General features: G+C 45.0%; 1 protein-coding gene across 1 annotated transcript in view; it reads right to left on the bottom strand.

Annotated features, from left to right (window-relative positions):
- LOC138666492 (zinc finger protein 300-like) overlaps positions 1-25,445 on the bottom strand; it is a 74,277-nt gene that overhangs the window by 42,071 nt on the left and 6,761 nt on the right. Inside the window, exon 2 of the mRNA XM_069754709.1 lies at positions 6,325-6,377. Within this exon, the coding sequence (XP_069610810.1) occupies positions 6,325-6,377 (53 nt within the window). The remainder of the gene's footprint in view (positions 1-6,324; positions 6,378-25,445) is intronic.

The following is a 25,445-nucleotide window of genomic DNA, read 5'->3' as shown; positions in this document are numbered from 1 at the left end:
ACACCAGCAGTCACTAACTCACATAGCCATGTCACATGACCCTGACCTCACATAGGTCCTGGCAGGATTCTACTCCCTCAGGCTTGTGGGCACACAGGCTGGGGTAATGTCCAGCACTCAGGCTCGGTCTGGATCCACATACACAGGAGGCCTTCTCCCTCCCAGCACACAGACAATGTGCCAAACAGCCTCCTCACTCTGGCTCACACTAGCCAGCACTGCCACCCATGCACAAACACACAGACACCATCTTGGGTGCTCAGACACACCCCCTTGGGTGGGGTATGTAGGTGACTGGACCCACTCATCACTCCAAGTCACCTAGAAGCTTTCCCAATGTATAGAAAGCTCTCAGCAGTAGATCTGCTGTGAAAACAAGCTCAGGCTTCCATCACAGGGCCATCCACCTCTGCGATACATACCACCCATTAACCAAATGACCTGTCACCATACCAATATATATATATATATATATATATATATATAATATACACACATTCGGATCCTTCAGACGGAACCTGAAAACCCACCTCTTCAGGAAAGCCTATAGCCTGCACTGACCCCGCTGCCTCCTCGCCACTACCGAAGCTACCACCTCACCAACACCGAAGCTCCTGCAACCCTCAACCTATTGTCTCCTTCCCCACCATCCTGTAGAATGTAAGCCCGCAAGGGCAGGGTCCTCGCCCCTCTGTATCAGTTTGTAATTGTTAGTTTGCTTACTGTAAGTGAGATCTGTAATTTGTATGCAACCCCTTCTCATGTACAGCACCATGGAATCAATGATGCTATATAAATAATACAAATAATATATATATTTGGTGGAGTGATATCTCCTGACTTTACAGACCGCATGCTGCCGTTGTACTTGGCAGGCCCGTACCAGATGGTATGGAGATGAATGAGGGAGAGAAAAATCCAAAAATAAACTTTACTTAACAAGAACTTGATGAGAAGTATATACATCAGGTAGGAGGCACAACACTTTATGAATGATTCTTCTGCATTATGCAGAGTTAAGAACTTTCTGGTTACATGTGGAGGTACATAACTTCTGTTATAAGCCAAATAGTTCAGCAAACCTGATCTAAGAACCTCTCTCTACTCTTTGTTTCCGCTATTCTCTCTGCCTGCAATCCAGATTCTCACTGCCATTATATCTTTGCTTTCCTTCAGAACGTACTATCTGATGTCTCCCTCCAGGCACACAACACTATATCAATTCAGGACTGCAACCAGATAGACCAAAGGTCTGTATTTCTCACTTACTGTATTTATCCCTATCTGACTAATCACAAGGAATTTGTTCTGTTTGCCCATGTAGGTCTCCCATACAGTATTATGGCCACCACAGACCCCACACAGTAAGGCGGCCCCCACAGCACCTCACAGTATTATGGCCACCACAACCTTCTACACAAAATAAGGACCCCACTCAGTATGGAAACATTTACAGTCCGCCACAGCCCCTTACTCGGTATTATGTCCTCTACCAGCCATACACTCAATGTGAGAGCCCAAACATCTCTGTTCTTAATGTTATACCTCACAATTCCCGATATTTAAAAAAAAAACACACACACTACTCACCCAACCCTGTTCCCGAGGTGAATTGCTCCAGTCTGTGCATTGTGAGTACTGAGGCTACATACAGTTGTGCTCAAAAGTTTACATACCCCGGCAGAATTTTTGCTTTCCTGGCCTTTTTTCAAAGAATATGAATGATAACACCAAACATTTTTCTCCACTCAAGGTTAGTGGTTGGGTGAAAATGCAGTAGGGAGATGGCAGAAAGTTCCACAAAGTTAACACTGCAGCCCTCCACCAGTTGGGCCTTTATGGCAGAGTGGCCTCTCCTCAGTGCAAGACATATGAAAGCCTCCATAGAGTTTGCTAAAAAACACACAAAGGACTCCCAGACTATGAGAAATAAGATTCTCTGGTCTGATTAGATGAAGACCTTTTTTGTGATAATTCTAAGCAGTATGTGTAGTGAAAACCAAGCACTGCTCATCACCTGCCCAATGCAATCCCAACAGTGAAACATGATGGTGGCAGCATCATGCTATGGTGGTTTTTTTCAGCTGCAGGGACAGGACGACTGGTTGTCATTGAAGGAAACATGAATGCGGCCAAGTACAGAGATATCCTGGATTAAAACCTCTTCCAGAGTGCTCTGGACCTCAGACTTGGCCAAAGGTTCACATTCCAACAAGACAATGACCCTAAGAACACAGCTAAAATAACAAAGGAGTGGCTTCAGAACAATTTGCCCATTCTTGACTGGCCGAGCCAGAGCCCTGACCTAAACCCAATTGAGCATCTCTGGAGAGACCTGAAAATGGCTGTCCACCAACGTCCACCATCCAACCTGACGGAACTGGAGAGGATCTGCAAGGGAGAATGGCAGAGGATCCCCAAATCCAGGTGTGAAAAACTTGTTGCATCATTCCCAAGAAAACTCATGGCTGTACTAACTCAAAAGGGTGCTTCTACTCAATACTGAGCAAAGGGTCTGAATACTTTTGACCATGTATTTCCGTTTTTCTTTTTTATTACATTTGCAAAAATTTCTACTGTATTTTTCGGATTATAAGATGCTCCGGATTATAAAACACACCCCAAATTTTGAGGAGAAAAATAGGGAAAAAATGTTATTGAAACGGTGGTGCTTCTTTTAGTCCATGCATCTTATTGCTTACCAGGGGTTGTGGCTGCATTGAAGCAGGGTCCCAGGGTCGCTGCTGAAGGAGGCAGAAGTGGGGTGATGCTGCAGGCCACAGGCTGGGATGAGGGGGTGTTCCCATGTCTGGTGCTGCACAGTGTCCGGTGCTGCTGCTGCGCTGTGTCCTATGCTGCTGCCTGGTACCAGGCCATGGCAAAGCGCCCAAGGCAGCTGGTTGTGGCGGCAGAACTCAGGCAGCACCAGACAAGTCCCAGAGTCCAGACTATGCCAGCCAAGGCCCGAGAACCACACCTGCATTGGTCAAACCCAGAGTCCAGACTATGCCTGCCAAGGACTGAGAACTTGACCTGCGCTGGCCAAGACCCAGATTCCAAACTACATCAGGCAAGAGCAGAGTCACAGTTCTTATTTCTTTTGGTACAAGAGACATCCGTCATTGTTCAAGTACCGAAGATCTGTGAGGAGAGTCTGCTCAGTATTATATGCCTGCAGGGAAGAGTAGGAGGCACGAGTGAGCCGGGCCATTGCTTCCAGCACTGATGTCAGTACAGGTGTTGGTCCAGGGTGGTACAACAGACAAGGCGAAAGTCAGTTGAAGTGAAGGCGGCCCTGCGAGCCTTGATAGACTTTGCCAGGAGGACTTATGGCCTAATGGGAAAAGATGGAGACCCCACTATGCCCTGTGTTCGCAAAAGAGACAGTGTTGTCAACCATATTTATCAGGAAAATCACCCTTTGCAGTAGCTAAAGTAACATTTGGTTAGAGGCTGCTATTACAGTGAGAGTGAGCCGGAGAATTAATTGTGTATCTGATATCAGGGCTGTGGAGTCGGTAGGCTAAATCTCCGACTCCAACTCCGACTCCTCAATTTCCATGACACCAACTCCAAATCCCTCATACGTGGCTCATGTTTAAGTGATAAATTTACTATGGTAAAATGGTAACATTAGGCTTTTAATCATTATTATGATACAATAATCAAGCCATTTAGATAAAACATAAAATATATTTATTGGAATACAACTTTAGAACAAAAAAACTTTTTCATATTTACAATTTATTATACACTCTGCAGTAAGTATAAAACTTTGTCACTTACAAAATATCTTGTAACTGATGTTTGAGATGCTCTTTCCTCCTCCTTTGCCTGGCGGGAAGTGCTGGTCTCTGGTTTGTTGGTGCTGCTGTGATCTTTTTCAATCACAGCTTTGTAAATTTATGCGTGGCAGTGTTGTAAATGTCTTCTCAGACTGGAAGCTCTTGAAGGAGCATTTTTATCACTGCCTGAGTATGCAATGATTTTGGCATCACAGCATTTGTTTTCATCTGGGTCACATATACACTGACACACAAAATGTTTTATATATTGAGTCACTGTAAAATGCTCAAATACTCTGACTTCATAAGATGCTTCTTAGACATTTTGTAATTATGTAAATTCGATCTCAAAATATTTTTGTCCTGTAAAAAAATAAGGTATATTGTAATTCTTGCAAGAATAGGGAATCATGCACTGTACAATTTAGGATATAAATAAAACAATCTTTGCATAAATCAATAGGACAGATGATAAGTATAAAGTTCGTCAGGGTACAGCTCACTAAATGCTTCACATCAGATTTCTTCACAGTCTATGAAGAGGGGAGGAGAGAGGGAGCATATTTGTGCAGTATCATATTGCAGAACACACAAATATATACAGTATGTCCTCATCGATCCTGTTACTGTATTTCTGAATTTGAGACATTAGAAAACAGTTTTTCCCCTTATATTCTATGTATAGTGCATATAAGTTATCAGGGCAACTAATTTCTCCAAACATGAGCTAAGAGGAAAAACAAACTAAAATATCAAGCATAGAGAGACAACATATACTGGACTATTGATTTATGCACAGTTTATTGAAAGTTTAGATATGCTTTAGGAAGTACTTACCTTCTTTAATCTGGCTTTCCTGCTCACTCCAGATGTTCCGGGATAAATGCAGGCATTCCTTCCATGTGTGTTTGTTATTTTTTCCCCTTATCTGTAGAGGAGGCGCTTCACTACTTTTCATGAACATAAACTGCAGCACAGATTCATCTCAGCTAAAAGTCTACACCTTAGGGCTCATTTCCACTTGCGAGAAAAAAAATGGTCCGTAACCTGGACCGAAAAAAAGGGATGAAAAGTATGCGATTGTCATGCGAGTTCGATGCAATTTTTTTAATCGCACCATCCGTTTTAGGCTACTCTCACACTAGCGTCGGAATCTCCCCGTCGCAATGCGTCGGGCAGAGATTCCGATGATAGCGTTTAACGCACTGCACAACGGAGGCAGCGGATGCATTTCTCCGCCACATCCGCTGCCCCATTGTGAGGTGCGGGGAAGTGGGGGCGGAGTTCCAGCCGCGCATGCGCGGTCGGAAAAAGCGGTCCGTCAGGAGCAAAAAACGTTACATGTAGCATTTTTTGCTCCCAACGGTCCGCCAAAGCACGACGCATCCGTCGCACGACGGATGCGACGTGTGGCAATCCGTCGCAATGCGTCGTCAATACAAGTCTATGGGGAAAAAACGCATCCTGCAAGCACTTTTGCAGGATGCGTTTTTTCTGCAAAACGACGCATTGTGACGGATTGCAGTTAACGCTAGTCTGAAAGTAGCCTTACATCCGTATGCAATCCATTTTTTTCTCTGCAACTATTTTTATACAGTCATTTACAGGACTATTTACAGTGTTCTATGCCACAAAATGCTAAGGTATCCGTAAAAAAACGGACGGAATACGGATGGTCCGTACTCCGTGCATTTTTATTCTCGCACACATTGACTTACATTGGCGAGTCTCGTCCGAGACTCACAGCAAATCGTAGCATGCTGCGATTTTTTCTTTTCAGTCCAATTTCGGCTGAGAAAAAAAAACACAAATGAGATGTCACCTATTGAAAAACATTGGTCCAAGTGCAATCAGACTTTTTATCGGATTGCACTTGTCCGTTTTTCTCGCAAGTGGAAATGAGCCCTTAGATCAGGGATAGGACAGACATTTATAGGACAATTCATAATTTTCCCAAATTCTTATGAAAAAAATATTCCCCACAAACTGCATTGAACTACTGTACCCAATTTATTATATATTTTAGGAGTCGGTCCATTTTATACCGAATCAAACTCCGACTCCACCAAAATGGGCTCAGACTCCAACTCCAACTCCACAGCCCTGTCTGATATTGTATATTTCACCTCGTAATCACCCTGTTTTGCATTATTCACTGTTGCCATAGGGATCACAATTCCTATTATCATGGAAATCAATAATTATATTGGTTACTTCCGGTTTGTCTGTGTGTTGTAACCAGTCACCTGCTCACAGGGGGATAATGAGGACATTATACTGTGTGGGGGGCATCATATATACTGCATAAGGGGAAATGGGGCATTACACTGTGTGGGGCCAAGAAATGGGCCCTGTACTATGAGAACAATACGTTTCCTCACTTCCGGTCTTCCATAGTTGGGTCGTATGTATCTATTACAGGAAACAGGACACAACCGGAATGATTCCTATTAAGTGGGAACAAAAACCCCCAAAGAGTGTCAGTGCTGAAGGGGTTAATATCCCCTGCGCTCAGTAATGGGGAATCTCCAGCACCTACCTCCACCTGCAGAGCCGCACTCCACATATATGGCTTCTCTGTGTGCACAGGACCTGTGATGAGGTCATTGGAGGGGAGGAGTCAGGTGGTCACATGATCAGGGGCCTCAGCTCAGTGAATGATATCCTGAGTGGAGAGTGGGGTGGAGGGGCAGGGGCTCACCATGAAGAGCCACTCTTTACCTCACAAAATGACTCTTTTTTAACCCCTTCCTGCCGCGGCCCTTTTTCATTTTTGTGTTTTCGTTTTTTGCTCCCCTCCTTCCCAGAGCCATAAATTTTTTATTTTTCCGTCAATTTGGCCATGTGAGGGCTTATTTTTTGCGGGACGAGTTGTACTTTTGAACTACACCATTGGTTTTACCATGTCTTGTACTAAAAAACGGGAAAAAAATTCCAAGTGCGGTGAAATAGTAAAAAAAGTGCAATCCCACACTTGTTTTTTGTTTGGCTTTTTTGCTAGGTTCACTAAATGCTGAAACTGACCTGCCATTATGATTCTCCAGGTCATTGCGAGTTCATAGACACCAAACATGTTTAGGTTATTTTTTATCCAAGTGGAGAAAAAAAATTCCAAACTTTGCTAAAAAAAAAAATGCCATTTTCCGATACCAGTAGCGTCTCCATTTTTTGTGATCTGGGGTTGTGTGAGGGCTTATTTTTTGCGTGCGGAGCTGGCATTTTTATTGATACCAATTTTGTGCAGATACATTTTTTTGATCGCCCGTTATTGCATTTTAATGCAATGTCGCAGCGACCAAAAAAACGTAATTCTGGTGTTTCAAATTTTTTTCTCGCTACGCCATTTAGCGATCAGGTTAATCATTTTTTTATTGATAGATCGGGCGATTCTGAACGGGGCGATACCAAATATGTGTAGGTTTGATTGTTTTATTGTTTTATTTAGGATGGGGCGAAAGGGGGGTGATTTAAACTTTTATAAATTTTTTATTTTTTTCATATTTTTAAAAACTTTTTTTTAACTTGTGCCATGCTTCAATAGCCTCCATGGGAGGCTAGAAGCTGGCATAGCCTGATCGGCTCTGCTACATAGCAGCGATCATCAGATCGCTCCTATGCAGCTGAATTACAGGCTTGCTATGAGCGCCGACCACAGGGGGGCGCTCACAGCAGGCCGGCATCAGTAACCATAGAGGTCTCAAAGACCTCCTGATGCATCGCCGACCCCCGATCATGTGACGGGGGTCGGCAATGAGGTAATTTCCGGCCGGAAGCGCCGATTAAATGTCACTGTCAGCGTTTGACAGCGTCTTTTAACAGGTTAATAGCGGCCGGAGAATCGCGATTTCACCCGCCGCTATTGCACGCACATGTCAGCTGTACAAAACAGCTGACATGTCGCGACTTTGATGTGGGTTCACCGCCGGAGCCCACATCAAAGCAAGGGACCCGACATGCGCAGTACTAGTACGGGGCATGTCGGGAAGGGGTTAAAATAGAAATACGTTTTCCACTGTCCTCGCTCCCGGTGTTTGCCTGTACGGTGAGAGCCTCATTATACACCTGTATAAGTATCTAGTGAAGCAGTACAGACTGTTTTTTTTTAGCATTGCTGTTTCCTCAGATTGTTCGCTCTTGTGAACAGGCCCTGCTACTCATTTGTTGTCTTAACCTGTATTACTTTCTAATATGTGGCGTTTTTTGTACATGTCCTTTCTGAATTAGTAAATGCTGTGATATGTGTTGGTGCTGTATAAGATTATAATTCGTAAAAATGAAGGCATGTTACAAGCACTGTGCTAACACACACTGTACACACACACACTGCATACACACATACTGTATACACGCACACTGTACACACATACATACACACACTATATATACACACACTGTACACACACTATACACACACACACTGTATACACACGTACACTGTACACACACATACACACACTGTATACACACATACTGTATACACACGCACACTGTATACACACTCACTGTACACACACACACTGTATACACACTCTGTATACACACACACACATTGTACACACATACACTGTACACACACACTGTATACACACACACACACGGTACACACACACACTGTACACAAACACACAGACTGTACTTACACTCACACTGTACACACAGACACACATACACTCTACATACACACACACTGTACACACACCAAAATATGTAAGCAAAGCATACGGAATAGTAAAATCTGTTTATTTCAACCCAACCTGGAACAGAAATGTATAAATGCTTCTATACCATGGTATCAACTTCTCCTGCTGGCGGTGCACAGCACTACAAATCCCAACAAGTCAAGCAGAATATGGCAATGCAACCCTAGTTACATACCAACTTTATTAACAGTTAAGTTACAGTAAATAAAATTGAGGTAGTATTACACATAGAACAAGTTTAAAGACCCTCCAGACTGTCTTCCTAGTAGCAATCACTACCGCTAGGCGTATAGGAGAGCTACAGGCTTTGTCAGTACAGGAGCCATACTTAACCATAACCATGGATAGCATAAACCTTAAGCTAGATCCTTCATTTATGCCTAAGGTGGTCTCGGACTTCCACAGAAGTCAGGATATTGTTCTCAACTCATTCTGTCCAAATACCTCTAATCCAAAAGAAGAAGCCTTCCACACCCTGGATGTCCGCAGGGTGGTCCTTTTCTACCTCCAACAAATGGAAGGTTGGAGGATAGACCAAAACCTATTCATCCAGTTGCAAAAAAGAAGCTAAAAGTACGATCACTAACTGGATCAAACAGGCCATTTGTCTTGCATATTCATCCCAGAAGCTTGCACCCCCGGCATCGCTGAAAGCTCACTCCACCCGTTCAGTTTCGACTTCCTGGGCAGAAAGAGGGAACACATCTTCTGAGCAGATATGCAGAGCCGCCACCTGGTCGTCAGTCCATACATTCACCAGGTATTACAGGCTAAATTTCTATAGGGACCTATCATTTGGCAGACGCGTTCTGCAGGCAGATGTCCCTCCCTAAAGAAATTAGCTGTTGGTATCACTCCGATACTGCTGTCATGGAAGGTGACTGGAGAAAATAGAATTAGACTTACCGGTAATTCAGTTTTTAGGAACCTTCCACGACAGCACTAATTTCCCTCCCTATCTGATATTCTGATATTCTTATTGGATGATTCCTGCACTTAAGTGGTAACTATACATGTTACTGTGTCCAGAAAAAACACTGGTGGTTACAGGAAGGGGAGGGGTATTTAACCTCTTTGTTTCCTGTCCCCTATTAGGGCGGGGAGACATCCTCCGATACTGCGATACTGCTGTCGTGGAAGGTTCCTAGAAACCAAATTACCGGTAAGTCTAATTCTATTTTTTTTGGATGCGCTACTAAGTACCAGGATGTTTGCAGATTTTTTTTTAACACCCAAAATTCGCAACAAGCTGCATTTTGGGAGCATATGAAAAATCCTGATGCATACTGATCCTGATGTGTCCTGATGCAAATGAAGGTCCATGCATCTCTATGTTAAGTATAGGGATGCAATCTGGATCGGGAGGATTGCCACATATCACAATGCACCGTACCAAAGCGCTAGTGTGAAAGCAGCCCCACTCGTGCAGCCCCTAACCAGGAGCCCCCATGTTATATACATGCTCCCAATACATTTTATTAACATTACCACACCATAACATAGGGCACAAGCCCTTCTAGTGAGGCAGGAAAGTTCACTGTATGACAGACCAGCATACACATCTACTTCTCTCCTGACTGCTCCTCCCAGATGAGTCACTGTCACCCTTCAATAACCTGGAAAAAATTTGCATTTTCTCATAGACTTGTATTAGCGACGGATTGTGACAGATGGCCGTCCGTTTCATCCGTCATGAACTGGATCCTGTGCAAAAAAACGGTCCGTCAGGCAGAGAAAACGTTCAGAGGAACGTTTTTTTCTGCACGTCGTGCATCCCTATGCTAAGTATAGGGATGCAATCTGGATCGGGATGCATAAGGATTGCCACATATCACAACGCACCGTACCAAAGCGCTAGTGTGAAAGCAGCCCCACTCGTGCAGCCCCTAACCAGGAGCCCCCATGTTATATACATGCTCCCAATACATTTTATTAACATTACCACACCATAACATAGGGCACAAGTAGAGCGCCCCCAGACACAGGGCCACGGAGTACTCGGTACCGATCCTCTCTGTCTCGGTGCTGGGGTTGTCACGGTGGCTGGACCCGGTCCGTGACCCTGCTAAGGGGCGTCCAATAAAAGGGTGATGTAGTTTGTCAAGTATTCATGACGCCACCTGTGGAATAAGGTCAGGGGGACCGACGCTGCTTAGGGGTCCGCTGGGATCTGGAATGGCAGCTAGATGGTGTACCTTCCCACAGGTGAAGTATATCCCCAGGGCTTCCCGGTAGTGTATGTGGCGATGGTGTGAAGCGCAGTTAATAACGAAGACACAGGGTTGCAGTCTCTTTACCTTTTTACTGAAGGCTTCAGTCCAGAGCACTGCTAACTGGGCTGGCTGAGTCCGGCCGGTCCGAAGGCACATCCAGAGTTCCCTTTGCAGGTGGAAATCAGTGCCTACCAACTAGCGCCTGTGTTGTAGTTCTTCCCTGCTGAGCATTTGGGATAGTCCTCACAACTTTCGTATCTCTTCTTTCTCTTTATCTCCGTCCCCCAAGTTTATATCTGGATAGGACGCACCCGTTTGACGGGAAGGCTCGGAGCTATTCTGTGACCCTAGAGATGCCCCTCTCCAACTTTGCCCCCTATGTCTGCTTAGGTGATGTAAGGTAGACAGCCAACCTAAAATTAACTGTCCTGCCGCTGTTTGAAGTAATGCTTGAAGTCTGTTACTTCCTTGGCGTTCCGGCCACCGGCTATGCGCCTCAGTAGGATGTTGCCGTTCTCGGGGCACGACTCCTACTGGATATCTCCTTGTGCTGCAATTTCGTTTCTCACTTCTCCACAATATCCTTCGCTTCGTGTCCTTCCTTAGGATGCCGCCGCAAGGTAGTGCAGGCGCGGCTCCGTACGTTCTGTCCTTTCTGCTAGGTACCTGCCAGGAACCCACCCCTGACAGGTCCTCCCTGGAGCTCTCCCAGGCTGCGTTCTCCCTAACTTCCTGTCCAACCCCCAGTTTTACCAGAGTGTGAGGAGTGGCCTAATACATAGTGCCTTTTGCTCCCCCTGGTGGCCGAAGTGTGAAGTGTAATGTGTGACTATGATACCTGGTCAGGTGAACTCCTTTAGTGCAATCAGACATAACATCACTCCCCTTAGTGACAGAGCGACATTACTGCAACGACCTGGACTCTGGGGCGCTGCACAAGCCCTTCTAGTGAGGCAGGAAAGTTCACTGTATGACAGACCAGCATACACATCTACTTCTCTCCTGACTGCTCCTCCCAGATGAGTCACTGTCACCCTTCAATAACCTGAATCTGATAAGCTGCCAGGCACCAGCCAAGAAAGAAAAAAAGCACATCACTAGTGGGAAGGCAGAGAGAAGAGCAGACCTGAGAGGGAGTCTGTGAGGAGAAGTGGAGCAGAGCATACGTGAGGGTCTGCAGCTCCTGACAGTCTGAAGAGAGAAAGAAGCTCCAGGAAGAAAGAAGGGGGTCCTAGGGGAATGGGAAGTGCAGAAGCCACCCATGGGGCCTGCATCAGGTGGAGGGACTAGGTCGCAGAAAGGGGAACTGGTGCCTGATCTGGTGAAATAACTACAGGTCTCAACTGGCAACACAGCAGCTGTCATGTCTGTAAGCTCGACAGCCAAGCTCGCACCTACTTCGCTGAAAAGATAAACATAGAGGGTCAAGGGGACAGTGAAGAAGTCGCCCGGCAGGACTCGCAACTACCGGCTCAGGACACAGGGTGTAAAGCGCAGGGCAGGAGAGGAGGCAGCCAGAGCAGTGAGATGGCTAGGAAAGGCATATAAAAAGGGGGTTCTGGACAGGAGCCCCAAGTTACCAAAGAGTTTCCTGGACCACTGTCTTGGAGGACACGGCACCCCCGCAGGGGAATAACATCTGAACAGTGAGTAAAGCATCAAGACTACATCTTGCTGTGTCCTCTCAATTCTTTCCTGCGATGCTTGCCCTGCACCACTACCATCATCAGAATTTATCTACACTCCTTTAACTGTCCTGGTGCTAGGCTCTACCTGTGGGGAACTATACCAACTCTGCTGCGACACCATCAGCCCCGGTGATCCCTTTAAGCAGCGTTGGCCATCCCTGACCGAGTACCACAGGTGGCATCACGACCAATTGCCTTATCCCCTACAAACATTTCCCTCATCCCCTTTTTATTGCACGCCCAGGGCCATGGACCGGGTCACCTTTGCTGCAACCACCCCTTTAAGAATCATCCGACCCGGTTCCGAGTACCCCACGGCCCTAGCGGGTGTTGCACATAAACAACCCAAGCACAGGCAAAAAAACGCATGCTTTTTTTTGCCGTCGTGCGTAAGCGAATGCGGAAAAAAAACGCTACGTAAATGTAAGTAAATGTGAACTTAGCCTTATGCTACATGGCTGGGAAGATAGTTGTTTGGTGGTTATATGAGAGGGAGTTTGGTGGATTTATCTGTGACTGTTGCTTGGGTTTGTAAGTGTGACAATCCCCTTTCCTTCTCCTACTTTGGTTTTTCTACATCCTCCACACTCCGGTGTATTCCTCTGTAAAATGTGAGTGATTATTTGTATGCCTGGTATTTTCAGTTATCCTTGTTCGTGTTGCCTTGTTCGTCTAGTTCGTGTACTGCAGTGCACAAATGTTCCCCTCTTCCTTTTGTGGGGGAAGGGAACAGATGGAGGGCAGATTTAGGAGATAAGGCAAGGTAAGTGGCCCCGACATCTTTACCTTCAGAAATAACCCGGGGAACAGGACGAGCTAGGGTGCCCTTTAGCGTTAGGGGCAGGGAAGGAGCCCCTGTCCTGGGTCACTAGACATCCGAGTCGTGACACTTGTGTTTCCGATAATGAATTCAGGCTTTAAAAAAAGTTATTCACATCTAGTCAGAAATTCAGACTTGAGCCTAAGAGAGGTATTCACACTAGACACGTAGGTTCCCAGCAGTTTTCAGACTGCTTTATTGTTGGCTGTTGGGCATGCATGAATTGGTCAAATTATGTGCTAAGCATCTCAATTTTTTCAATTTGATGGGAGTAGTAGTTGATGCCAGCTGCAGGCTCACCCTATTATTTGCATGAGAGCCATGGCTCTCTGACCAGTGGTTACGATTTTACCACCAATCGGAGGCAGTGTTTGCTGCACTGTCATGTATATGACAGAGTGGCAAATACCGGATGTTCGGGCCCCCCTATTCAAGCGAAAGGGTTCCGGGTTCGGGTACTGTTTTTAACTGTTTGTCGAACCCCGAACTTCCAGGGGCACGCCCATCATAACTCAGGAGAAATTGCAAAACCAATTTTGAGGTTCATTTTCTCCTGTAAAAATAAAAACTTGAGGGCCAAAAAAATTATTTTTGTTGGAAAAATGTGATTTTTTTTTATTTTCACAGCTCAATGTTACAAACTTCTTGTGATGTAACTGCAAGGCAGTTGCACGCAACCTCCACCAGAGGGCACAGTTAAGGGGAAAAAGGTAGAACTCACCGTGTAGCACCACAGTGCAGAGCGAGGAGTGTCACCAGGAGGTGGCAGAGTAGTTAGACAGGCCAGTCAGCAACAAACAAGGAAGACTAAGTACAGGGGTCACAGCAATGCACGAAGTCAGAGATAAGCCAGAAATCGGAACCAGACGGGAGCGCGGAATCCAAAACGTGAGACAAAAGACATAGTCGGAGTCAGAGAGTCAAAGCCAGACAGGAAACGTAGTAACAGAGACCGAAAGCAGGAGGCAGGGTTCAAATTACAAGCTGAGTCATACACGTAGGAAACCACCAAACACACACTAAGTCAGGTACAGGGAACAGGTCAGGCACAAATACGGGTAATCAGAGGCAGAAGGATCACTAGGGTATACGGGTCAGCTGCTCAATCCTGGGACTAGAGCTATCACTGACAAATGCTGCCAGGAGTTGCACCAATAAATAGCCACCCACAAATCAAAGAGAGGCAGGAAATGTTCACCCCACCATAACCAGGCTGAGGTAGGAAAAGCAAGAAGCAAACTCCAGCCTGGATCATGACACTTCTATGAAGCACCTGGGGGTTTAAGGTGCTCGCCATACATCTAGATAAGATCCTTGAGAGGTCTAGTTTCCAAAATGGGGCTTTCCACTCTTTGGGCACTTCAGGTGCTCTCCAAACCCTGCTAATGATTCCAGCAATGTTTTGGATTCAAAAAGTAAAATAGTGCTCCTTCCCTTCCGAGCTCTACCGTGCACCCAAAGAGTAGTTTTCCTCAACATATGGGGTATCAGCATACTCAGGAGAAAATGCACAACACATTTTGTAGTTTGTTTTCTCCTGGTACCCTTGCGAAAATTAAACAAAATGGTGTCTAATGTAATATTATTCGTGAAAAAAAGTTAAATGTACATTTTTTCCTTCCACATTCCACTTATTCCTGTGAAACACCTGAAGGATTAATAAACGTGTTGAATGTGGTTTTGAGAACCGTGAGGGGTGCAGTTTTTAGAATGGTGTCACTTTGGGATACTTTCTTTCATATAGACCCTTTTAAAGTCATTTCAAATGTGAGGTGGTCCCTAAAAAAATGGTTTTGTAATTTTTTTTAGTAAAAATGATAAGTTTCTGGTGAAGTTTTAACCCTTATAACTTCCTAACGAAAAAACTTACCGTATGTTTCAAAAATTGTGCTGATGTAAAGTAGACATGTGGGTAATGATATTTATTAACTATTTCATGTGACATCTCTCTGATTTAAGGGCACAAAAATTAAAAGCCGAAGAAAGGAAATGTTCCAGCTCCATAAAATGTCAATGCTATATTTTTCCATTAAAATCTTAGTACAAAATATCCTTGCATAAATGTGAATGCTGAAGTGTCACAATGAGAGCGACGCGTTTCGATCTTGTCTGATCTTAATCCATGCTTAGTTTAGTGTGAATTCTGACATTTACTATATAGTAATCCTGGACCAAATTGCCGCTTTTTTTTTTTCTGATTACTTCTGCAGATCCTGGACATAATTATGTCAATGCAATGTAAATGAACTTATCTAAATAATACAACAAACCAAACTACCAAATTAAATATAAACACAATAACAGTTAAGAAAAAAACAATAAACAATAAATAAGTTTTAAGCATAGTGATACATGATTTCGCTTTCTTCTGTTGAGGCCAAAAGGGTATCTCGTTTGTAGATTATAAATCCTAAAAGCTTCTCTAGTGAGAAGCTGTCCTTTTAAATCCCCTCTCCTTTGGGAAGGTTTTATCCGTTCAATACCCTGCACTGTCATCATGGAATAATCACCTGAATGACAAGTAACAAAATGCTTGGCAACAGCTGAAAAAGAACAGAAAAAAATAAACCATATGTCTGTTTCCAATACAGTAGCCAATTTAACTAAATCAAAAATATAGTTTTAAATAGATTACCCATTTTACGGGAAGACGATAGCCTTGCAGATATCCTAAAAGACGGATTATATATAGTGGCCAGAAGAGCACCATCAATTGGTAGCTCCCTTTCCCCAAACTGCTTTGCTTATCAACCCGTATCTAAAACATGGCTACAATGTAGGGGTTTTTACAAATGCGGCACTGCTGCTTGCAGCACCTGCCGCAATGCGAAAACTAATAATACTTTCCAAAACACAGAGGGAACGAAAACATATCAAATAAAGGAATTTATAAACTGTCACACAAATAATGTTGTTTATAAAATAGACTTCATTTCTTGTAAAATCTCTTATATAGGATGCACAACGAGGAAACTTAAAATTAGAATATCGGAACATCTCAGGGACCTAACCAGTAATAACACAATTAGCCGTAATGTTTCAGCTGTTGCCAAGCATTTTGTTATTATTGTTTTTTTTCTTAGCTCTTATTGTGTTTATATTTAATGTGGTAGTTTGGTTTGTTTTATTATTTAGATAAGTTCACTTACATTGCATTGACATAATTATGTCCAAGACCTGCAGAAGTAATCAGAGAAAAAAAAAAAAAAAAAAAAAGCGGCAATTTGTTTGGTCCAGGATCACTATGTAGTAAATGTCAGAATTCACACTAAACTAAGCATGGATTAAGATCAGACAAGATCGAAACGCGTCGCTCTCATTGTGACACTTCAGCATTCACATTTATGCAAGGATATTTTGTACTAAGATTTTAATGGAAAAATAAAGCATTGACATTTTATGGAGCTGGAACATTTCCTTTCTTCGGCTGCAATTACCACTCGTCTTGGTCCCAGATGAAGTTCCGAGCACCTGCAAGGATCGGTGAGCTGGCTGCGGTCTAATTCCATTAGCCACATTTTTTCTATTTTGTTATAAAAATTAAAAGCTTGATAATTGTGAAATTTTCAAAAGTTTCACCAAATTTCAGATTTTTTCACAAATAAACGCGTCATATCAAAGAAATGTTACCACTGTAATGAAATACAATAAGTCAAGAGAAATATGCCGCCATATAGTAGACGTCCAGTAACTGGTGATAATTCCCTCATGTGTGGGGTCTATTTGTCTCCAGAGAAATCACACGTTACATTCCACACATAACACTGTGCAGAAAAGGCGGCGCGGGGTAATTGTGCCAGTAGTGACGGGGAATAATGGCGGGAATGTTTCATGTAGCGTCTTCACTGAGGATATCATTCACTGAGACCCCTGATCATGTGACCCCTGACTCCTCCCCTCCTGTGACATCATCACAGGTCCTGTGCCTGCACAAAGAACAGCCATATATGTGGTGGCTGCTCTGCAGGTGGAGGTAGGTGCTGGAGATTCCCCATTACTGAGCGCGGGGGGCATTAACCCCTTCTGCACTGAGACTCTTTTGGGGTCTTTGTTGCCACTTTATAAGAATCATTGTGTTTTTGTTCTGTTTCCTGTAATAGATACATAGGACCCAACTATGGAGGACAGGAAGTGAGGAAACGGATTGTTCTCCTAGTACAGGGCCCCTTTCTTTGCCCGAACATAGTGTAATGCCCCTTATGTAGTATGTATGGTGCCCACCACACAGTATAATGATCCCACAGTACCCCCCCCCCCCACATAGTATAATGTTCCCACAGCACCTCTATCCCCCCACAGAGTGTAATATTCCCACAGTATGGTGTCCCCCCACACACAGTGTAATGTTCCCATAGTACCACCATCCCCCCACATAGTATAATGTTCCCACAGTACCGCGATCCCCCCACACAGTGTAATGTCCCCACAGTACTCCCATCCTCCCACACAGAGTAATGCCCTCATTGTGTCCCTGTATTGAGTGACCAGATACAACACACAAACAAACACAAGGCAGAAGTAACCAATATCATTATTTATTTCCCTGAAAATGGGAATTGTGATCACTATGGCAACAGTGAATAATACAAAACATGGTGATTACGTGGTGAAATATACAATATTAAATATACAATGAATTCTCCGGCTCACTCTCACTGTAATAGCAGCCTCTAACCGTATGTTACTTTAGATACTGAAAAGGGTGATGGTCTCAACACATATAGGTCTCCACACTACCTCTTCTGTAAACACAGGCCATAGTGGAGGTCTCCAATTCTTCCCGCTAGGCCACATGTCCTCCTGACAAAGTCTATTAAGACTCACTGAACTGCCTTCACTTCAACCGGCCCCTGTCCTGACTGTTTTACTATCCTGGACCAACCCCTGTACCATACATCAGTGCTGGAAGCAGATCACTCGCGCCTCCTGCTCTTCAATGCAAGCGTATACTCCCGAGCAGAATCTCCTCTCGGATCTTTGGTGCTTGAACATCGGCAGACATCTCTCATCCCTGAAGTAGTAAGGGCTGGAAATCAACTGTTGCCTGGAGTGGTCTGGACTTCGGGTCTTGACTGGCACTGGTCTGGTTATCGGGCTTTGGCTTGCGTAGCCTGGATTCTGGGAGTCATCTGGTACTGCCTGGGTTCTGCTTCCCGGCATAACACAACCCGCTGCCTTGAGCACTTTACCACGGCCTGGTACCTCGGCCTCCAGTTTTCCCCATCATACTTCCGGCCGTTTTTGCTTGTCAACAAATTTGTTTCTTTTTATTGTACTGGCCTTTTACATAACTCCCAACTTTTGAAGAAGGAAAAGAGTGATAAAGTTTGTGGCACCGCAGCAAATTTTAGGCCACGCCCTAACCACACCCATTTCACAACTTGTCACACCCATATCCACGCCCCAACCACACCCATTTAGCACTGCTGATCACACTGTTTCATAAACATGGCCACACAGTGCTCCATACTGTATAATGGCCACACATGATGCTCCATACTGTATAATGGCCACACATGATGCTCCATACTGTATAATGGCCACACATGATGCTCCATACTGTATAATGGCGGCACATGACGCTCCATACTGTATAATGGCCACACATGATGCTCCATACTGTATAATGGCCACACATGATGCTCCATACTGTATAATGGCCACACATGATGCTCCATACTGTATAATGGCCACACATGATGCTCCATACTGTATAATGGCCACACATGATGCTCCATACTGTATAATGGCCACACATGATGCTCCATACTGTATAATGGCCACACATGATGCTCCATCTACTATATAATTGTCTAAGGGTCACTTCCGTCTTTCTGTCTGTCCATCTGTCTGTCTGTCACGGATATTCATTGGTCGCGGCCTCTGTCTGTCATGGAAATCCAAGTCGCTGATTGGTCGTGGCAAAACGCCCATGACCATTGCCACGACCAATCAGCAACGGGCACAGTCTGCCAGCAAAATGGCCGCTCCTTCTTCCCCGCAGTCAGTGCCTGCTCCATACTCCCCTCCAGTCAGCCCTCACACAGGGTTAATGCCAGCGTTAATGGACCGCGGTGTAACGCACTCCATTAACGCAGCTATTAACCCTGTGTGACCAACTTTTTACTATTGATGCTGCGTATGCAGCATCAATAGTAAAAATATCTAATGTTACAAATAATAATAAAAAAAACATTATTCTCACCCTCCGACGTCGCCCTGTCCTCGGCAGTGCAAGCGGCATGTTTCGGTGCCAAGGATGCTATGCGAGAAGGACCTTCCATGACGTCACGGTCATGTGACCGCAACGTCATCAGAGGTCCTGCGCTCATACCAACCCTGGGACCGGAAGCTGCCGCGTGCACCGCACACAAGCGCCAGGACTACAAGGGGCTCTTCGGAAGGTGAGTATATGTTTATTTTTTATTTTAAGTCTTTTTTAACCTATTACATACGTGACTGGGCAGTATACTACGTGTCTGTGCTGTATACTACGTCGCTGTGCAATATACTACGTGGCTGGGCAATGTACTACGTGGCTGGGCAATATACTACGTGGCTGGGCAATATACTAAGTGGCTGGGCAATATACTACATGGGCTGTGCAATATGCTACGTGGACATGCATATTCTAGAATACCCGATGCGTTAGAATTGGGCCACCATCTAGTACTGTATAATGGCCACACATGATTTTCCATACTGTATAATGACCACACAGTGCTCCATACTGTATAATGGCCCACATGATGATGCATACAGTATAATGGCCACACATTATGCTGCATACTGTATAATAATAATTTTATTTATATAGCGCCAACATATTCTGCAGCGCTTTGCAATTATAGAGGGGATTTGTACAGACAATACACATTACAGCATAACAATAAACACAGATCAAAACAGATACCAAGGGAAGTGAGGGCCCTGCTCGCAAGCTTATAAACTACAAGGATAAACGGGAGACACGAGGTGGATGGTAACAATTGCTTTAGTTGTTCGGACCAGCCATAGTGTAGGAATCGGGTGTTCATATAAAGCTGCATAAACCAGTTATCAGCCTAAATATGTAACAGTACAGATACAGAGGGCTAATAACTGCAAAAAGATGAGAACATGATGCGAGGAACCTGAATATGGTTGAAGTTTTTTTGAATGGGCCACACAGGGATAGTTAGGTTACTGCATTGAGGCGGTAGGCCAGTCTGAACAAATGAGTTTTTAGGGCACGCTTAAAGCTGTGTGGATTGGGGATTAATTGTATTAACCTGGGAAGTGCATTCCAAAGAATCCAAAGCATGTGAAAAGTCTTGGAGACGGGAGTGGGCGGTTCTGATTAATGAGGATGCTAACCTCCGGTTATTAGCAGAATGGAGAGCACGGGTAGGGTGGTATACAGAGACCAGGGAGGAGATGTAGGGTGGTGCTGAGCCATGGAGAGCTTTGTGGATGAGAGTAATAGTTTTGTACTGGATTCTGGAGTGGATGGGTAACCAGTGCAATGACTGGCACAAGGTAGAGGCATCGGTATAACGATTGGTGAGGAATATGATCCTGGCTGCAGCATTCAGGACGGATTGGAACGGGCAGAGTTTGGTAAGAGGAAGGCCGATTAGTAGAGAGTTACAATAGTCCAGACGAGAATGAATAAGTGAAACAGTAAGAGTTTTTGCAGAGTCGAAAGTAAGAAAAGGGCGAATTCTACAAATGTTTTTGAGGTGCAGATAAGAAAAGCGAGCCAGTGAGTGGATGTGGGGCGTGAAGGAAAGCTCGGAATCAAGTATGACCCCAAGGCAGCGGGCATGTTGCTTGGGAGTAATGGTGGAACCACACACTTAGATAGCAATGTCGGGCAAAGGTAGGTTAGTAGAGGGAGAGAACGCGAGAAGTTCAGTTTTTGACAGGTTCAGTTTCAGATAGAGGGAGGACATGATGTTGGAGACAGCGGTAAGACAATCACTGGTGTTTTCTAGAAAGGCAGGAGTGATATCAGGAGCAGAAGTGTGTAATTGGGTGTCATCAGCATAGAGATGGTACTGGAAACCAAATCTACTGATTGTTTATCCAATAGGGGCAGTATACAAAGAGAAGAGGAGGGGGCCTAGGACTGATCCTTGAGGAACCCCAACAGTAAGGAGAAGATGAGAGGAGGAGGAACCGGCAAAAGATACAGTGAAGGATCGGTCACAGATACACACTGTGTGCAGAATTATTAGGCAAGTTGTATTTTAGAGGATTATTTTTATTATTGTTCAACAACTATGTTCTCAATCAACCCAAAAGACTCATAAATATCAAAGCTTAATATTTTTGGAAGTTGGAGTGGGTTTTTTTTTTTTTTCTTTTTTTTTAGATTTGGCCATCTTAGGAGGATATCTGCTTGTGCAGGTAACTATTACTGTGCAGAAATATTAGGCAACTTAATAAAAACCAAATATATTCCCATCTCCAGTGGTGTATCTAGGGTTTCTCACACCCGGGGCAAGAGTTCATTTTGGCGCCCCCCAGCACACATGCGATTTGCACACTTCTCCTGTGCCAGTCAGTGTTAGAGCGAGGAGCAATATCTGCTCCGATCCGACACAGCTAGCGTCCGCTCCGTACACCTTGTACACGCACGAATCCGGTCCGTACACCTTGCACATGCGGCTCCGTTCCGTACACCTCGTACACACATGGCTCCGCTTCGTACACCTCGCACACACACACGACTCCAGTCCGTACACCTCGTACACACAGACTCCGCTATGTACACCTCGTACACTCACGACTCCGCTCCGTACACACGCGGCTCCGCTCCGTACACCTCATACACACACACATGACTCTGCTCCATACACATTGCACACTCTGCTCCACTCCGTATACCATGTACACACACGGCTCCGCTCCGTACACACGTGGCTCTGCTCTGTACACCTCGTACACACGTGGCTCTGCTCTGTACACCTCGTACACACGCAGCTCCGCTCCGTACACCTCGTACACGCACGACTCTTCTCCATACACCTTTCACACGCTGCTCTGATCAGTACACTTCTTACACACACGGCTCCGCCTCATACACCTTTCACACGCTGCTCCGATCTGTAGACGTCTTACACACGTGGCTGCGCCTTGTACACCTCATACACACGGCTCCGTACACCTCTTACACACACGACTCTGCTCACCCCTTACACACACGACTCCGCTCACCCCTTACACACACGACTCCGCTCCATACACCTTTCACATGCTTCTCCGATCCATACACCTCGTACACACACGGCTCTGCTACATCCACACTGTAAACACCTCCTGACATCACACAAATGCTTACCCTCGTCCAGCGCCATGACAACCAGCAGACAGTGTCAGGCTCAGCTTAATGTCAGGCTTTACAAGGCTGCCGCAACCAATGAGACTCAATTGCATGTGAATTATTGGTGAGGCTGCCAGTGGGGAAAATTAGCAAGCCACACTAATTTGCCCTCTCTTTCAGAGAGCTGCTGCTCAGTGGCGTAGGAAAGAGGGTGCGGGGGGGGGGGGCGGGCCGCCCCGGGCGGCACAATGCGGGGGGCGGGCATCTAGCCCTGCTGGCACAAGCATCTTTTCATTCAGTGCAGGGCCAGGCAGTGCAGGCACATCGGGGTTAAGAACGCAGTGTGACTTTGTTTGTGGGCGGAGAGAGCACTTCTCCTGCTCTGCTCCTCCACCCGCCCCTCCCTGGCTGCTGTGAAGTGAACACTTATTAGGACAGGCAGATTCTGGAGGAGCTCCTTCCTTGCCGCCCTGAGTGAGTGCGATGTATCTTTGTATTCTGACAGTCTGGGTGACCTGGGGCGGCCACAGCTGATATATATATACTTCAGCAGCCGCCCAGGCCCCCAGCACCTGTCCTGTATATGTATATACTGTATCTGTACAGCCTGCATGACAGTATATATAATATATATACAGGACAGGTGCTGGGGGCCTGGGCGGCTGCTGAAATATATATGCTGCACAGTACCATCACTCCCCTGTATATATACACTGCACATAGTACCACTGCCCTGTATATATACACTGCACATAGTACCACTGCCCTGTATATATACACTGCACAGGACCACTGCCCTGTATATATACACTGCACAGGACCACTGCCCTGTATATATACACTGCACAGGACCACTGCCCTGTATATATACACTGCACTGTACCACTGTCCTGTATATATACACTGCACAGGACCACTCCCCTGTATATATACACTGCACTGTACCACTGTCCTGTATATATACACTGCACAGGACCACTGCCCTGTATATATACACTGCACAGTACCACTGTCCTGTATATATACACTGCACAGGACCACTGCCCTGTATATATACACTGCACAGTACCACTGTCCTGTATATATACACTGCACAGTACCACTGCCCTGTATATATACACTGCACAGTACCACTGCCCTGTATATATACACTGCACAGTACCACTGCCCTGTATATATATACACTGCACAGTACCACTGCCCTGTATATATACACTGCACAGTACCACTCCTCCTGTATATATACACTGCACAGTACCACTCTCCTGTATATATACACTGCACTGTACCACTCCCCTGTATATATACACTGCACAGGACCACTGCCCTGTATATATATACACTGCACAGGACCACTGCCCTGTATATATACAGTGGGGCAAAAAAGTATTTAGTCAGTCAGCAATAGTGCAAGTTCCACCACTTAAAAAGATGAGAGGCGTCTGTAATTTACATCATAGGTAGACCTCAACTATGGGAGACAAACTGAGAAAAAAAAATCCAGAAAATCACATTGTCTGGTTTTTTTTATCATTTTTTTTGCATTTTATGGTGGAAAATAAGTATTTAGTCAGAAACAAACAATCAAGATTTCTGGCTCTCACAGACCTGTAACTTCTTCTTTAAGAGTCTCCTCTTTCCTCCACTCATTACCTGTAGTAATGGCACCTGTTTAAACTTGTTATCAGTATAAAAAGACACCTGTGCACACCCTCAAACAGTCTGACTCCAAACTCCACTATGGTGAAGACCAAAGAGCTGTCAAAGGACACCAGAAACAAAATTGTAGCCCTGCACCAGGCTGGGAAGACTGAATCTGCAATAGCCAACCAGCTTGGAGTGAAGAAATCAACAGTGGGAGCAATAATTAGAAAATGGAAGACATACAAGACCACTGATAATCTCCCTCGATCTGGGGCTCCACGCAAAATCCCACCCCGTGGGGTCAGAATGATCACAAGAACGGTGAGCAAAAATCCCAGAACCACGCGGGGGGACCTAGTGAATGAACTGCAGAGAGCTGGGACCAATGTAACAAGGCCTACCATAAGTAACACACTACGCCACCATGGACTCAGATCCTGCAGTGCCAGACGTGTCCCACTGCTTAAGCCAGTACATGTCCTGGCCCGTCTGAAGTTTGCTAGAGAGCATTTGGATGATCCAGAGGAGTTTTGGGAGAATGTCCTATGGTCTGATGAAACCAAACTGGAACTGTTTGGTAGAAACACAACTTGTCGTGTTTGGAGGAAAAACAATACTGAGTTGCATCCATCAAACACCATACCTACTGTAAAGCATGGTGGTGGAAACATCATGCTTTGGGGCTGTTTCTCTGCAAAGGGGCCAGGACGACTGATCCGGGTACATGAAAGAATGAATGGGGCCATGTATTGTGAGATTTTGAGTGCAAACCTCCTTCCATCAGCAAGGGCATTGAAGATGAAATGTGGCTGGGTCTTTCAACATGACAATGATCCAAAGCACACCGCCAGGGCAACGAAGGAGTGGCTTCGTAAGAAGCATTTCAAGGTCCTGGAGTGGCCTAGCCAGTCTCCAGATCTCAACCCTATAGAAAACCTTTGGAGGGAGTTGAAAGTCTGTGTTGCCAAGCGAAAAGCCAAAAACATCACTGCTCTAGAGGAGATCTGCATGGAGGAATGGGCCAACATACCAATAACAGTGTGTGGCAACCTTGTGAAGACTTACAGAAAACGTTTGACCTCTGTCATTGCCAACAAAGGATATATTACAAAGTATTGAGATGAAATTTTGTTTCTGACCAAATACTTATTTTCCACCATAATATGCAAAAAAAAAGTTAAAAAAACAGACAATGTGATTTTCTGGATTTTTTTTTCTCAGTTTGTCTCCCATAGTTGAGGTCTACCTATGATGTAAATTACAGACGCCTCTCATCTTTTTAAGTGGT

The sequence above is a fragment of the Ranitomeya imitator genome, chromosome 2 (genome assembly GCF_032444005.1).
Source record: "Ranitomeya imitator isolate aRanImi1 chromosome 2, aRanImi1.pri, whole genome shotgun sequence".
NCBI lineage: Eukaryota > Metazoa > Chordata > Amphibia > Anura > Dendrobatidae > Ranitomeya > Ranitomeya imitator.
Note: the sequence above shows the minus strand (reverse complement) of the source record. Positions and strands in the feature narration are given on the sequence as shown.